At 54.5% G+C, this 13,657-nt stretch overlaps 1 protein-coding gene across 1 annotated transcript in view; it reads left to right on the forward strand.

Annotated features, from left to right (window-relative positions):
- Nucleotides 1-13,657, forward strand: part of ACOT11 (acyl-CoA thioesterase 11) — a 50,371-nt gene that overhangs the window by 30,527 nt on the left and 6,187 nt on the right. The window contains exons 4-15 of the mRNA XM_055402386.2: nt 215-275; nt 1,265-1,363; nt 2,179-2,314; nt 4,056-4,212; nt 5,331-5,450; nt 7,113-7,257; nt 8,858-8,917; nt 9,833-9,895; nt 10,198-10,281; nt 11,192-11,325; nt 12,497-12,628; nt 13,318-13,444. Of these exons, the coding sequence (XP_055258361.1) occupies nt 215-275; nt 1,265-1,363; nt 2,179-2,314; nt 4,056-4,212; nt 5,331-5,450; nt 7,113-7,257; nt 8,858-8,917; nt 9,833-9,895; nt 10,198-10,281; nt 11,192-11,325; nt 12,497-12,628; nt 13,318-13,444 (1,318 nt within the window). The remainder of the gene's footprint in view (nt 1-214; nt 276-1,264; nt 1,364-2,178; nt 2,315-4,055; nt 4,213-5,330; nt 5,451-7,112; nt 7,258-8,857; nt 8,918-9,832; nt 9,896-10,197; nt 10,282-11,191; nt 11,326-12,496; nt 12,629-13,317; nt 13,445-13,657) is intronic.

Raw genomic sequence — 13,657 nt, forward strand, 5'->3', positions numbered from 1 at the left:
ATGCCACTTCTCTTGCCTCAGCTTCCCCACCTGTAAATGGGGTGCTAACACTGTCTTGCTACTTGCTTTGGTAGCCTCTTAGATGAGAATATGCTCTGTATGCTGTAACATTCTTTGGCTGGTTCCCCTCGGCAGAGGCCCCACAAGTATCTGAGGCCCCTGTTCTCTCGTTTTGTCCCTCCGGATGGCTCATCTCTTGCTTTTCCCTCCTCAGTGTTGGACAGGTGGTGAATATCAAGGCCAAGGTGAACCGGGCCTTCAACTCTAGCATGGAGGTGAGCCACTGCGTGGGTGGCCCCCACTTTCTCTTGTTCTCAGCCCCCAGCCTGGGTGCACTCGTGCTCATACTCGCAGTGCCCTGGCTGAGGATACAGAGTTCTGAAATAGCTGGCAAGTTTGGGAGGATCTAGGGATCTAACTTTCCAATGGCCGTCACATGGAAGGGGAAACTGAGGCCAGGGAGGGGAAGGGATGTGCCTCAGGTCTCCGAGCGATGTGGATTCCACTGTGGGCCTTGACTTCCAGCTTCCTGGGTCTTCATACCTAGTGTCAGGCCCTCTGTTCAGCAGCCAGGTGAATGCAGGGAGGACAGCCACTGTGCTTAGCCTTGACATCAGTGGGCTGAAGCATTGAGAGCGGTAGACTTTGGTCCATTAGCTTACCTCCCACAGCCTCTGTCTTCACATCTGTAAAATGGGAACATGATTCCTATGCTGCAGGATTGTGGAAGGTTTAATGAGAGGACTCTGGTGATGCACAGGGCTCTTTGAGCTCTGGTGCAAGGCTTCTACTTCCCACTTATGGACGTCAGGCCCAGGCAACTTTGCCCAGCTGGGCCAGTGGTTACTGAGGCACCACTGAGGCTTGGATAGCAGAATCTTGACTGTAGCTCTGGACACCCCATAAGTGCCCAAGGTCCCCTTATGGACCCCCAAGCTGTCTGTCTTTCCAATTTAGCCAACACTTACTTCAAGCCCTTTCATAACACAGTCTCATTTTGATCCTCTCACTAACCCTCTGAGGGTAGGTACAATCATTCCCATTTTACAAGTGAGGAAAATGAGGCCCAGAGAAAGGAATTGACATGCCCAAGGTTCCCCAGGGAGCCAGGGCCAGAATCAGAACCTATCCCACGTCTCTAGCCCCCTGGACTTGGTAGGTGATCCAGAAATACCAGAGGCCAGGCCTGGTGACACTTCCCATCTCAAGCTGTAGGATTCTAGTTCCTCCCTCCTCACTTATCCACCTTGCTCTTTCCTTCCAGGTGGGCATCCAGGTGGTTTCTGAGGACCTGTGCTCTGAGAAGCAGTGGTGTGTGTGCAAGGCCTTAGCCACCTTTGTGGCCCACAGGGAGCTTTCCAAGGTAGGTGGCTATACCTGACCACTCTATGCTGCCAGGCCACCTTTCCTGGGTGCCTTTCCAGGGTGGTGATTCTGGGGGTTGGTGGAGTGGTAGAGATGGGGGCACAGCAGGGAATCCGTAGCTTCCAGAAGAAGGCCCATCCCCCACTGTGGTTGAACCTCAAGTGCCTCCCGGCTCTGCTTTTCCCCTCCTCCCCTCGTGCACCTCACTCCAGGATTCGCAGGGTCTTCCCATTGCCTTCCATGTCCTGCCTTGACATTCCTCATCCACAGTTCCTTTGCCCAAGAATGGGCTCGGGGGACACTGGAGGTTGAAAATGGTGCATCAGTCAACATGGAGATGGAAGATGGGGACAAAGAGGGGACAAGACTTGTAACCATCCAGGAGCCCCAGGTGTGAGATGATTACTAGGGGGGCAGTTGTTTTTGTTCAGTCACTAAGTTGTGTCCAACTCTTTGTTACCCCATGGACCATAGCACGCCAGGCTCCCCTATCCTTCACTGTCTCCCGGAGTTTGCTCAGATTCACATCCATTGAGTCGGTGATGCCATCCAATCGTCTCATCCTCTGTCGCCCCCTTCTCCTCCTGCCCTCAATCTTTCCCAGCATCAGAGTCTTTTCCAGTGAGTCAGCTCTTCGCATCAGGTGGCCAAAGTATTGGAGCTTCAGCTTCAGCATCAGTCTTTCCAGTGAATATTCAGGGTTGATTTCCTCTAGGATTGACTGGTTTGATCTCCTTGTAATCCTAGGGGGACAGGCCCTCATGCTATTTCAGGGAATTTGTCTTGAAACCCGCCACTCTACCCCCGCCACAGGTGAAGCTGAAGCCAACCATGCCACGGACCGAAGAGGAGAAGACGGAGCACAGCGTGGCGGCTGAGCGCCGGCGCATGCGGCTGGTCTACGCAGACACCATTAAGGACCTCCTTGCCAACTGCGTCATTCAGGATGGTGAGTGTCATGGCTGGGGAGGGCAGCTCGTGTCCTACATGCTCCCCTCTGTCTGGGACTCCCATTGGGCAGAGAGAGGAAGGAAGTCTCCCTGGGATATCCATCCAACGATGGCCTCAGGCCTGGATAACCCTCTTGCCTCAAGGTCCTTTAGGGGGGAAAAAGGAGCATTTGGACCTCTCGCTCAGCTCTCAGGAGCTGTGAAGATGAAGCTGGGACACATGGAAAACAGTTTGTCATCCCCTGAATGCGTTTGGGTCTCTAGGAGTCAAGGTATTTGGGAAGGTAGTATTGAGCTTGGCCTTGAGGACAATAGGACTTAAAAAAAAAAAAAAAGCATATATTGGGTTGGCCAAGAGATTCATTTGGATTTTTCTGTAAGATGTTCCCTCTTTTGGCCAACTCAGTAGACAGGTAGCTAGATAGGTAGATAGAGAGATAGCTCTAGGGATAAAAAAGATGGAGACAGAATAAAAAGCAAGACTCTCTTCTACCCCAGAACCCAGGCTCCTCCAAAAAGGCAGCTACTGTTACTCATTTGGGGGCATCTTTCCAGAAGTATTTCCTGCATATTTATGTATAAAAAAACAAAGTGAAAGTGTTAGTCACTCAGTTGTGTCCAACTCTTTGCAACCCCATGGACTGTAGCCCACTAGGCTCCTCTGTCCATGAAATTCTCCAGGCAAGAATACTGGAGTGGGTAGCCATTCCCTTCTGCAGGGGATCTTCCTGACCCAGGGATCAAACTTGGGTCTCCTGCATTGCAGGCAGATTCTTGACTGTCTGAGCCACCAGGGAAGCCATATTAATGCATACTACCTATCATTTCAACCCTCTCTTTTTACCCTATAGGGGAACGGTACCTACTGTCCTATATCTTGCTCCTTTCCCCTTAAAAACATATCCTGCAGATTGTCCTGTGCCAGCACACAGGATCTACTTTGGACTGGGAGGATTTTGACAGGTGGAGAGATGAAGCAAGGTTTTTCTGACAGAGGACACAGGCTGGGGGCAAAGGTCTAGAGGGGTGACCTTGGTTTTGTTCTCTGATCTCCAGAAAATAAGAATGCAGAGTCTTCTTGGAAACCTAAAGGAGGCAATTTTAGGACCCATGAAGGATAGTTCAGCCAACCAGAGTGGCAGAGAGCAGGCAGGAGTAGCGAACCCTGGTGAAGGCAGTAAACTGTGCTCTAGATTCCATGTGCCCTATTTATGCGGGGCCTGGAAGCCATGGCAGGCCCAGCTCTTGCTATAGTCATCAAGGCCCCTGGCACCATCCATCCCACTGCAGCCCCTGTGGATCCCTCCTGTCTTGACAGTCCTTCTTCCCAAGGGTGAGTCTAGATGCCTTAGACTGGCGTCGGGGCCCTTATCTGAGCCTTGGCTTGTGCTGTCCCTTTACTTGTCCTCAACTCCAGCTAAGCCAGGGTCGCGTTGCTCCCTGTGGCCGTCCTGCCTGTCTGGTTTCCAGACCCTGGCTCAGGGCTTCAACTGCTGTCCTCCCTGCCTGTGGCTTCGCTGAGTAGCTTGGACACCAAGCGAAAGACCTCCTCTTTCACAGGCCTCGCCCAACGAGCTCTCTCCCCCTGGGAGATGGGAGATACATGGCACCTCCGTGGTGCTGAGTGAATAAGAGAAGCTGTGTGGAGTGCTGGTGGTGGTGGGGGGTCCTGGGCTGCCCATGGCGGGGTCTGCCCTCGGGAATCTTCTCACCTCCCCCGCTTTATTCCTCCTTGGTCAGATCTGGAGAGCAGAGACTGTAGCCACATGGTGCCGGCCGAGAAGACCCGGGTGGAGAGTGTGGAGCTGGTCCTGCCCCCCCACGCCAATCACCAGGGCAATACTTTTGGGGGTCAGATCATGGCCTGGATGGAGAACGTGGCCACCATTGCAGCCAGGTGCCTCCTCTTCTTTCTTCCCCTCCTTCCCTTGGCCAGCTCCCTCTGGGGCAGAAACCCTGACTTGGTGCTGGCATTCAAGGCTTCAGAAGCTCGACTGTTCTTATAGGGTGAGCTGGGGCCTTCAGACCCAGGGAACCGGAGAGGAATGATCTTCTGTGAGCTCACCAGGAGAAATGTCAAGCCCTCAGCTGGCACCAGGGCATCCCCTTGCCCTGGCCCTGCCCACTCACTTCCTGGATTTTATACTCTTTGCGAAGCAAGCCATTTGCCTTTCTCCTTCCCACCCACCCCACCATGCTCCCAGTCTTGTCTCCCCTCCTGGCTGACCTTCCACCTGTTCTTTGCTAAAATCCTGTCTATCCTCTAAGAAGCCTCTTTAACTGTCCCCTTCTCCCTAAAGGTGGAAAGAATTCCTTCCCTCTCCTATAACCTCTGTACCTGTCTTGAACTTGTTCTGCCCCAAGTATTGGAGCATATTTTTATAGTTATGACGACCGACATTCATTAATTGACACTGTCATACCTCCATGACTTTGTACTTGCTGTTCCCTCTGATAGGAGTGCCTTCCCTAACCCTTATCCTCCTCAGCCAGGTGAATTCTTCCACCCTTTGGAGCCCAGCTCCAGTGGCCCTTCCTCTGTGTTTATCCTGTGGACATAGTGCATGAGCAATGCCATTTCGGGCAGCCCAGGCTGTGAGCGCAATAAGATCTCAGAGGAGGGTCAGAGTGTGGATAGTCAGGGAGGGCTTCCTAGAGGAGGAGTACCTCAGCTGGGCCTTGAATGACAAGTAGCTTTGGGTAAGGGGAGGGCTTCCAGGTAGTAGGAACAGCAGGTGCTAGGATATAAACTTTGAAAGGAAAAGGTTTATTGCAAGCCCTGCTCTTTGTCACCTCAAATTCAGCTTTTTTCCAGCTACACACGTAGACCTCGGTATTTTAAGCTGTGAGATGGGGCTTTAGTTCTCTTCCTCTGGGTGGAGCTGTCACTGGGTTGGGTGGGAGTGGGTGGGCCAGAGGGTGGTACATGTGGCTCTGGGCAGGGTGTGGGGATGGGGGCAGGGAGAAGCACGGGAGGGTGCTTTGTCCTGTCCCCTGACCCCCGGCCTCCTCCAGCCGGCTCTGCCGTGCCCACCCTACCCTGAAGGCCATTGAGATGTTCCACTTCCGGGGCCCATCTCAGGTTGGGGACCGTCTGGTGCTCAAGGCCATCGTGAACAATGCCTTCAAGCACAGGTGAGGGGCTGGGATGGGTGAGGCGGGGCCTCCTGGGACTGAGGGCTTTTCCTGACCTGAGAAGGGACATTGCCTCAAAGTGTCAGGAACCGTTTCCCCCAAAGACGAGGTCCATGGGGTCTGAACTCTGGCTGCTGCTGGGTCCCTGCCCCATCACTGGGCTTCACCCGCTGCTCCTGCTCTGGCATTCACCCACTGCTCCTGCTCTGGGCTTCACCCGCTGCCCCTGCTCTGGGCTTCACCCGCTGCTCCTGCTCTGGGCTTCACCCGCTGCTCCTGCTCTGGCATTCACCCGCTGCTCCTGCTCTGGCATTCACCCGCTGCCCCTGCTCTGGGCTTCACCCGCTGCTCCTGCTCTGGCATTCACCCGCTGCCCCTGCTCTGGGCTTCACCCGCTGCCCCTGCTCTGGGCTTCACCCGCTGCCCCTGCTCTGGGCTTCACCCGCTGCCCATGCTCTGGGCTCCCCGTCCTGGGTCACGCCACACGCTCTGTGTCTTGATCTCTCTCCCTGGCTGCTGCCCTGATCCTGCCACACTGTGGATGCTCGGGTCACGTTGTTTATCGAACCCTTCCCCACCCTTTTCCTAAAACTGCAAATAGTTCCCAGAACCCTTACCTTTGTAATGGATTCTGATGCCCCCATGAAAGCTTACTTAAAGTATGCATCTCTTTTGATGATTTCAAAGCTGTGGTGATTTTCAGTAATACGTAGTCGTTAACAGTGAGGGATCAGGAGCCAGGCTGCCTGGATTCAAATTTGGCTTACCTCTTAGCATCTGTGTGACTTTGTGCAAGTTACTTAACCCTCGGAGCCTCAGTTCTTTCACCTTAGAGAACCGGGGCTCACCACAGCTACCTCATAATCGTGAGGATTCAATGAGGAGTTACTGTTTAATAGTATAATGAGAGAGAGAGCGGTCACTGAAGGTCAGCCATTGCTGCTGCTATTATTGTTATTATTATCATTTTACTATTCCGTCTGATATGCACACATTCTGCTGCTGTGCAGAGCAAAAAGTCCTGAACCAGGGTCTGTGAGGCCTGGTTTCTGGTGCAGATTCTCTTTCTGACTGTTCTGTGACCTTGGGCAAGTTAGTGCCCTGTTCTAGGCATTGATTTCCCCATCTGCATAAAGTCTGCAATCCGAAGTGAGGGGAATGGAGGCAGCTGCTATTTTATAATTCATCGAGACAGTCGGGGATACAGAGACAGCAGCAACTGAGCTGTCGGGAGCACAGCTGTTAGTGCACTGGTGAATATGTTTATAAAGAGCATTTTCCCTAATTAGGCCCTGCCCCTCCACCTCCTTTCTTATGTCTTACCATAACCCTTTATTTTTACACAAACATATGTTACATAGACATTTGTTTCCCCATCCCCCAGCTGTTAGTGCATGAGAACCTGGACTGCACAGGCTTATTCATTTCTGTGACCCCCAGAGATGAGCATGGGCCAGGGGTGCAGCAGGTGCTGTGCAAACATTGTTGAAAGGGAATGCTTCTGAGTTTCCCGCCCCGCGGTCTCTGATCCAGGCTGTGGGAGGAACGGCAGGAGAGTGTGTGTATGTGTCTGTGTGTGTGTTCGTGTGCGCACACGTGTGTTGGGGAGGGGTGGCCTTGGGAAGGTCTGTCCAGCTGACAGCATCCCTCCTTCCCCCTCAGCATGGAGGTAGGCGTGTGTGTGGAGGCCTACCGCCAGGAGGCCGAGACCCATCGGCGGCACATCAACAGTGCCTTCATGACCTTCGTGGTCCTGGGTGCAGATGACCAGCCTCAGATGCTGCCCTGGATTCGGCCCCAGCCTGGGGTGAGTGCCCCACTACCAGCCCCCTTCCCCCTCTGCCCAGGGGTGGCAGGACTGGGAAGCACTGGCCCAGCTCTTTCCTTCTGCTGGGGCACACCTTGGCCCTGAGTGCCCTGCTGTGACCCCCCAGGGGTGCTCCTTGTGCTTTTTGGAAGAACTTGAACCATGTGTGTGGGCCTCCCTCATTTCTGGGCGTTAACCGGCACTCCTGAGCCTGCAGAGCTGTAAAAGCACTGGCTTTGGGGTCGGATGTGGGTTGGACCCCACCTTGGCCACATTCTAATGGGTGCCCTCTTTGAGCTTCAGTCCCATCTTTAAAGAGGGCATATTGCAGTTCCTACCTTATAGGACTGTTGGGGAGACACTGATCTTGTGCCTGACTAAGTAGCAACTGCTCTGACCATGGGGACAGGGGAGCAAAAAGGGTAGGGGTGAGAGTCAGGGACCAGGGATCTGGGCTGGCTCTAAGCAATGTTCCCTTGTGCCTCCTGAGGGCCAGGCTCAGGCTTGCTTCCAGGGGCCAGGGAGGGACCTTGGTGAGGTTGCCTCTTCTCTCCCAGAAGGTCCCCTGCCCTGCCCCGTCTCACAAGGCTGAGCATGTACTGTGAAACCTCTGCTCTAGAGCCGGGTGGTGGGCAAAGGAGTGGGGAGCCTGAAGACAGTGGGACAGGAGATAGTCTGTGATGTCCTTTCGGGTCTTTGCCAATAAATGTCCATGAGTGAGGAGACGTTAGAGGTACTAGTTCAGAGGTGGGCTCCGGGCTCGAACATCTGGATTCTGTTCCTGGCCACACTCCTTAGCCCCGTGACCTTGGGTGAGCCACGTAGCCCTCCTGTGCCTCGGTTTCCTCCTCTGTAAAGTGGGGATAGTACTGGGAGTTCCCTGATGGCCTAATGTTTAGAATCCCAGGATTTCATTGGCATGCTGTTGCTGTTGTTCAGTTGCTAAGTGGTGTCTGTCTCTTTGTGACCCCATGGTCTATAGCACGCCAGGCTTCCCTGTCCTCCACTATCTCCTGGAGTTTGCTCAAGGTCATGTTCATTGAGTCGGAAGTGCCATCTAACCATCTATTCTCTGGCACCCTCTTCTTCTTTTGCCTTCAGTCTTCCCCAGCATCAGGGTCTTTTCTAGTGAGTTGACTCTTCACATCAGGTGGCCAAAGTATTGCCATGACCCAGGTTCAATCCCTGGTGGGGGAACAGTAGCTGCAAGCTGTGTGGTACGGCCAGAATAAAATAAAAAGGGTGTAGTAGTAGTGCCAAACACAGAGGGCTGTCATGAGGCTTAGTTGAAGTCTGGCATGGGAAACACTTCCGAAGTGTGCCTGCCTGTAGCGAGTCCCCTTTCATGGAGAAGGAAACAGGTTTAGTGAGAGCGGGTGGTGTTCCCAAAGACACTGAGGGGTGTGAGGGGAAGCTGGGGCTGGACCTCAGTTACCGGGCACTGCGCTGTCCAGGCTGCTCCTGTGCGACCTGAAATCCACTTTAGGACTGCAGGGAGGGTCTCCTTGGGCCCTTTGGGGAAGGAAGGCAGGCGGTAATGGGGGCTGGGCGAGCTGGTTGTCCTGCCCCCACCACAATCTGTCTGGGCTCCTCTCCCCAGGATGGCGAGCGGCGGTACCGAGAGGCCAGTGCCAGGAAGAAGATCCGCCTGGACAGGCAAGTGGAGGCCAGGTGGTGGGAGGGGACACGGCTTCAGTTCTGTCTCAACTCCCTGCCTGCTCTCTGCGCCTGGGAACTCGCCTGTCTTGTTGCTGCCCCTGGGCTGGGCCTTTACATCCAGGCGGTCTCTGGTCTTGGCCTCTTGACACAGTAGTCTTACTGGGCCCTTGTACAGGTGAGGATGCTGAGGGCAGAGGGATTAGGTGTCCACGGGCGCACAGATAGGAATGATTGGCAGAATGAGAATTTGAACCTGGGCAGGTATGGCCAGTTTTACTTTTTGTGTCCCTCCCATTGATTCCAATGATGCCCATTTTGGAGATGAAGAAAGGCTCTGAGAGGCGGTGAGCAATTGCTTGTGATGCAAATCCAGGTGTGAATGATTGCTACCAAAAACTTTACATGCCAGAAAGTGATGTGAATGTACCAGGGTTTACCATCTAATGTTAATAAGAAAAATGCGCATTTACGGAGGGGTTTGGCAACCCACTTCAGTATTTTTGCCTGGAGAATCCCATGGATAAGGAGCCTGGTGGGCTACAGTCCATAGAGTTGCAAAGAATCAGACACAACTGAGCAACTAACACACCATATGCCAAATGCTGTTCTTCTCCTGATGACCCCATGAGTGGGCAAGTGTGACTACTGATCCCATTTTACAGATGAGGACACTGAGGATCAAGGGGGACGTCACTCGGGCAAGGGTTATGGGTCTACACCTTTCCCTGCGAGTCCCCGCCTCTGAGTGTGCATGTCCTCAGCTGCTGTTTTCTGTGTGCCCACCCGGTCTCCCTGGCCAGATAGGGGTGCCTCCCACCATACTGGGCTGAGCACAGGGCCTGGCATACAGTCAGCCTGCTGAAAGAGGTAAGCCCCAGAGGGACCAAGGTTGTCATCTTCCCTCTCTCCCAGGAAGTACATCGTGTCCTGTAAGCAGGCGGAGATGCCCCTCTCTGTCCCCTGGGATCCTAGCAACCAGGTAAGGCCTTCTGCTGTGTGCGGACAGCCTTCAGACCTGTCGGGGACCCCCAAGCCTCCCTTCTTGGAGGAGGCCAAAGGGGACAGGGTACTCTGCCTCAGGACTGGCCTGGTGAGCCAGGGGCTTTCTTGGCCCGAGAGAGCTGAGGCCCCAAGGGGAGGAGGAGTCCGGCCCAGCCCGGGCCTCCCTTCCCAAAGCCCAGGCTCCTTCCTTCACGTGCAGTTTCCTGTCCGCACATCAGAGTGGCCCTGGCACGGAGCCCCCGAGGGAGGGAGGGTGAGGCTCTCTGTGTGTCTGTGCAGGTGTACCTGAGCTACAACAACGTCTCCTCCCTGAAGATGCTCGTGGCCAAGGACGATTGGGTGCTGTCCTCGGAGAGCAGCCAGGTAGTGGACCCCACCCTCCCAGCTTTCCTTCCTCTGAGCAGCCAGAGGTGTTGACTGTGAGCCGCGAAACCCTCTCAAACCACTCAAGTCAGAGGGGGATTCCCTCAAAGGCCCTGGGTGAGTCATGAAACCACTCCAGTTGTAGAAGCACACCTGCCCCCTCAAGGCCTGGCGTGGCTCGGATGGGCGCTGGGGGCAGGGGGTGCTGAGGGAGGGCTTGAGCTCTGCCCCTTGTGCCTGCGTCCTGGGATGGGTCACCTCCCCACAGTGACATCAGGGGCTGGATGGACGCCTGGCCCTGAAGATCCATTCTGGTTTTGCATGAGTTACTGCTTCTTTATCTTTTTATTTTTAAAAGAAAAATTTCTATATTTAAAAAATTGAGGCATAATTTACATACAGTAAAACTTCCCCTTTTTAGTTTGGAAAACATAAAGTTACATCATCACTACAGTAATCAGGATACAGAGCATTTCCCTAATACCTCTAATTTTTCTCTCTCCTTTGTGTTCAAGCCTCTTCCAATCCCTGGAAACCACAAACCAGTTTTCTGTGCCTTTTGTTTGGTCTATTTGAGAATGTCCAGTAAAGGTAGTTGTACAGTATGTAACCTTTGGCGTATTTCCTTAGGCACAGTGCATTCACTTGTGGGAAGTGATATGTGTGCTCTGTTTCATCCAAGTACCGTTCCATCTGACTAGTGGGCTTATCCATGCAGTCCCAGCTTCTTCAGACTATCCACTTTGTGCTGAATCTCCCATTTTTCACGGGGCTGCCACCGAGGCTCAGAGAGGTTGAGTCACTTGTTCAGAGACACACAGCAATCAGTGCGGCCCTGACTTCCAGCCTGGGTCCCCGGCATAGTCTGAGGAGGAGCTGAGGGACCGAGGCTGCCCTCTGTCCCGCGCAGGTCCGCCTGTACACTCTAGAGGAGGACACGTTCCTGTCCTTCCACTTGGAGATGCTGGTGCACGTGGACACAGCCCAGGCCTTCCTGCTGCTCTCCGACCTCCGCCGGAGGCCTGAGTGGGACAAGCACTGCCGGTGGGTGCCAGAGGGTGGGGGTGCCGGGGAGCGGGGGTGGGGAAGGGGGCCCTGAGGTGTCTCCTCCTGCTGAGCCATCCCCCACTAACTGGGCCCCTGCTCTTATCTAGGGATGGGTTATGGGGGGGCAGGTGCTATGGTTACGTGTTAGATGAGTATCTGAGTCCTGGGTATTCCCAGCCCTCAGGGAAGGGACTGAGCCTGGAATTGGAGGTGGGGGCCTGGCCCAACTATGTGACCAAGGCCAGTCATGTCCTTTCTGGGCCTCAGTTTCCCTCCTCTTAAAATGGGTACTTGAGGTGTGGGTATGTATTTGCACATAGGGGTAGTTCAGTTATTTTCAAACTGAGTTCCGCCTTCTGAGAGGGGGCTTGGGGACTGCTTGGGGAGGTGGTTGGGAAGTGGAGGGGGTGGGTGGGAACTCCTCCCAGACTCAGGGTAACTCAGAGAATGTTGCTCAAGTTACCAAGTTTTCCAATTCTTCATATGGATATGTGAAGGGAAAGGTGGCAGATTTGGACATGATTGTGTCTCTGCGAGGATGTCCTTGTGAGTGTGTGTGGGTGTAAGCCTGGGTGTGTCTACCTGGGCACATGTGTGTAGTGTACCTGCATCTGAGGGGCACAGCTCTGGCACCCAACCTATGCACATCCCAGACCTGCTTCCTTATTAGTTCTGTGGCCGTGGGTGAGTTATTTCTGAGTGCCAGCCCCTTCATCTATTAAATGGGGATGCTCAGAGGACCAGCTGCATGGGCTGATGTGGCGTTAAGTGAGATAAGACCTATAAGCTCTTAGAATAGTGCCTGGCACACAGTGGGCACTCACTGAATACTCAGTGCGGTTACTGAATCGTCACACACCTGTGTCTGTGCATTTGCAGACACAGACAGACATCCATAGCACTGTGTGTGCGTCAGTGGGCATCCATGTGTTCCTGCACGGGTGCCCACAGTGGGGTGTTTGCTTGTGTGCATGTCTGCGAGCCCAGGTATGTCTGTCCCCTTTGGCCGGGCCTTTCTGCCCTCCTGTGGGCCCTGTTGAGAGTCTGGGGCTGATATATCTCCCAAGCATGTGCTCAGGGTGGCTGAAGCGTGGGGAGGGTGGGGAGCGGCTGGGCCAACCCTGCTGTCACACACGGAGCCTCTGTGACCCCTGTGGACTCTGCACAGGAGCGTGGAGCTGGTGCAGCAGGTGGATGAGGATGATGCCATCTACCATGTCATCAGCCCCGCCCTCGGTGGCGACCCCAAGCCCCAGGACTTCATCATCTTGGCCTCTCGACGGAAGCCTTGTGACATCGGGTGCGTGCCTGCCTGCTGGGCTGGGAGGTGGGCAGGTCCATCTTCCTTCCCAGGGAGGGGACATCTGTGTAGAGTCAGCCCTCTTTCCTATGGCCTCAGGACCTCAGCGTACAATCGGTGGCCGTGGTCTCACTGTGGGTAGAATGGAGAACAAGAGGACACACCGCCCTTTCCGGTCACTCATGCTCTAAAGCAGGGTGGTCCTTGTTCCTGGTGTGGTGAGGGGAGGGTGCCTTGCCCCAGGTCATGGACAGGCCAACTCTCACATGGCCCGCTCCTTGGCCTCCAGCCTCTGAAAGCCCCGTGTTGCCTGAAGAGTGGTAAGGCTCCCAGCTGCGCCATGGTGAGGATGCTGGAGAAATGGCATCACCTGTGCCAGAGACAGGCAAAAGATGAAGCATGAAAATCCAAAGTGCAACACTGCTTCCCCGGGGCGGGGAAGGGGAGGTGGGCAATGTTTCCAGAAGGTCCACAGTGCAGTCACCCTGGTACCTGGTGAGTTCAGAACTGCTCACCCATAGGCACCTCCTGTCTAGAACCTCCTTCCCAGCTTGACCTGGAGCCAGGCTGTGTGCCTTAGACTCTGGTGAGGGTGTCACTGCAACAGGGCCCTGGTCAGTGCTGGAGGGGGTTTCTGGAAGCTGGCCCTCACCTTTCCTGTGCCCCCTCTGCACACTTCTTCCATACAGGGAACCCTATGTCATTGCGCTGAGGTCAGTCACGCTGCCCACGCACCGCGAGACCCCAGAGTACCGGCGTGGGGAGACTGTCTGCTCAGGCTTCTGCTTCTGGCGCGAGGGGGACCAGTTAACCAAGGTGAGGCCTAGTGTCTCCTTTCCCTTCCCACCCGGATTCACCCCAGAGCCACACTTGTGTCCAGAGCTCAGTGCTGTCCAGACCTCAGCACTCCCACTGGCCAGTAAGATCTCTCTTCCAGCTGCAGGGAGCCTAAGAGTGTCAGGGCCTAGAAAGGAGCCTTCAATAAGACCTAATCTGTGCAGGGACAAGTCCGAGGCCACAGTTGAACCA

Source organism: Moschus berezovskii, chromosome 4 (genome assembly GCF_049115385.1).
Source record: "Moschus berezovskii isolate FMDL1 chromosome 4, NW_MosBer_1.0, whole genome shotgun sequence".
In the NCBI taxonomy this organism is placed as follows: Eukaryota; Metazoa; Chordata; class Mammalia; order Artiodactyla; family Moschidae; genus Moschus; species Moschus berezovskii.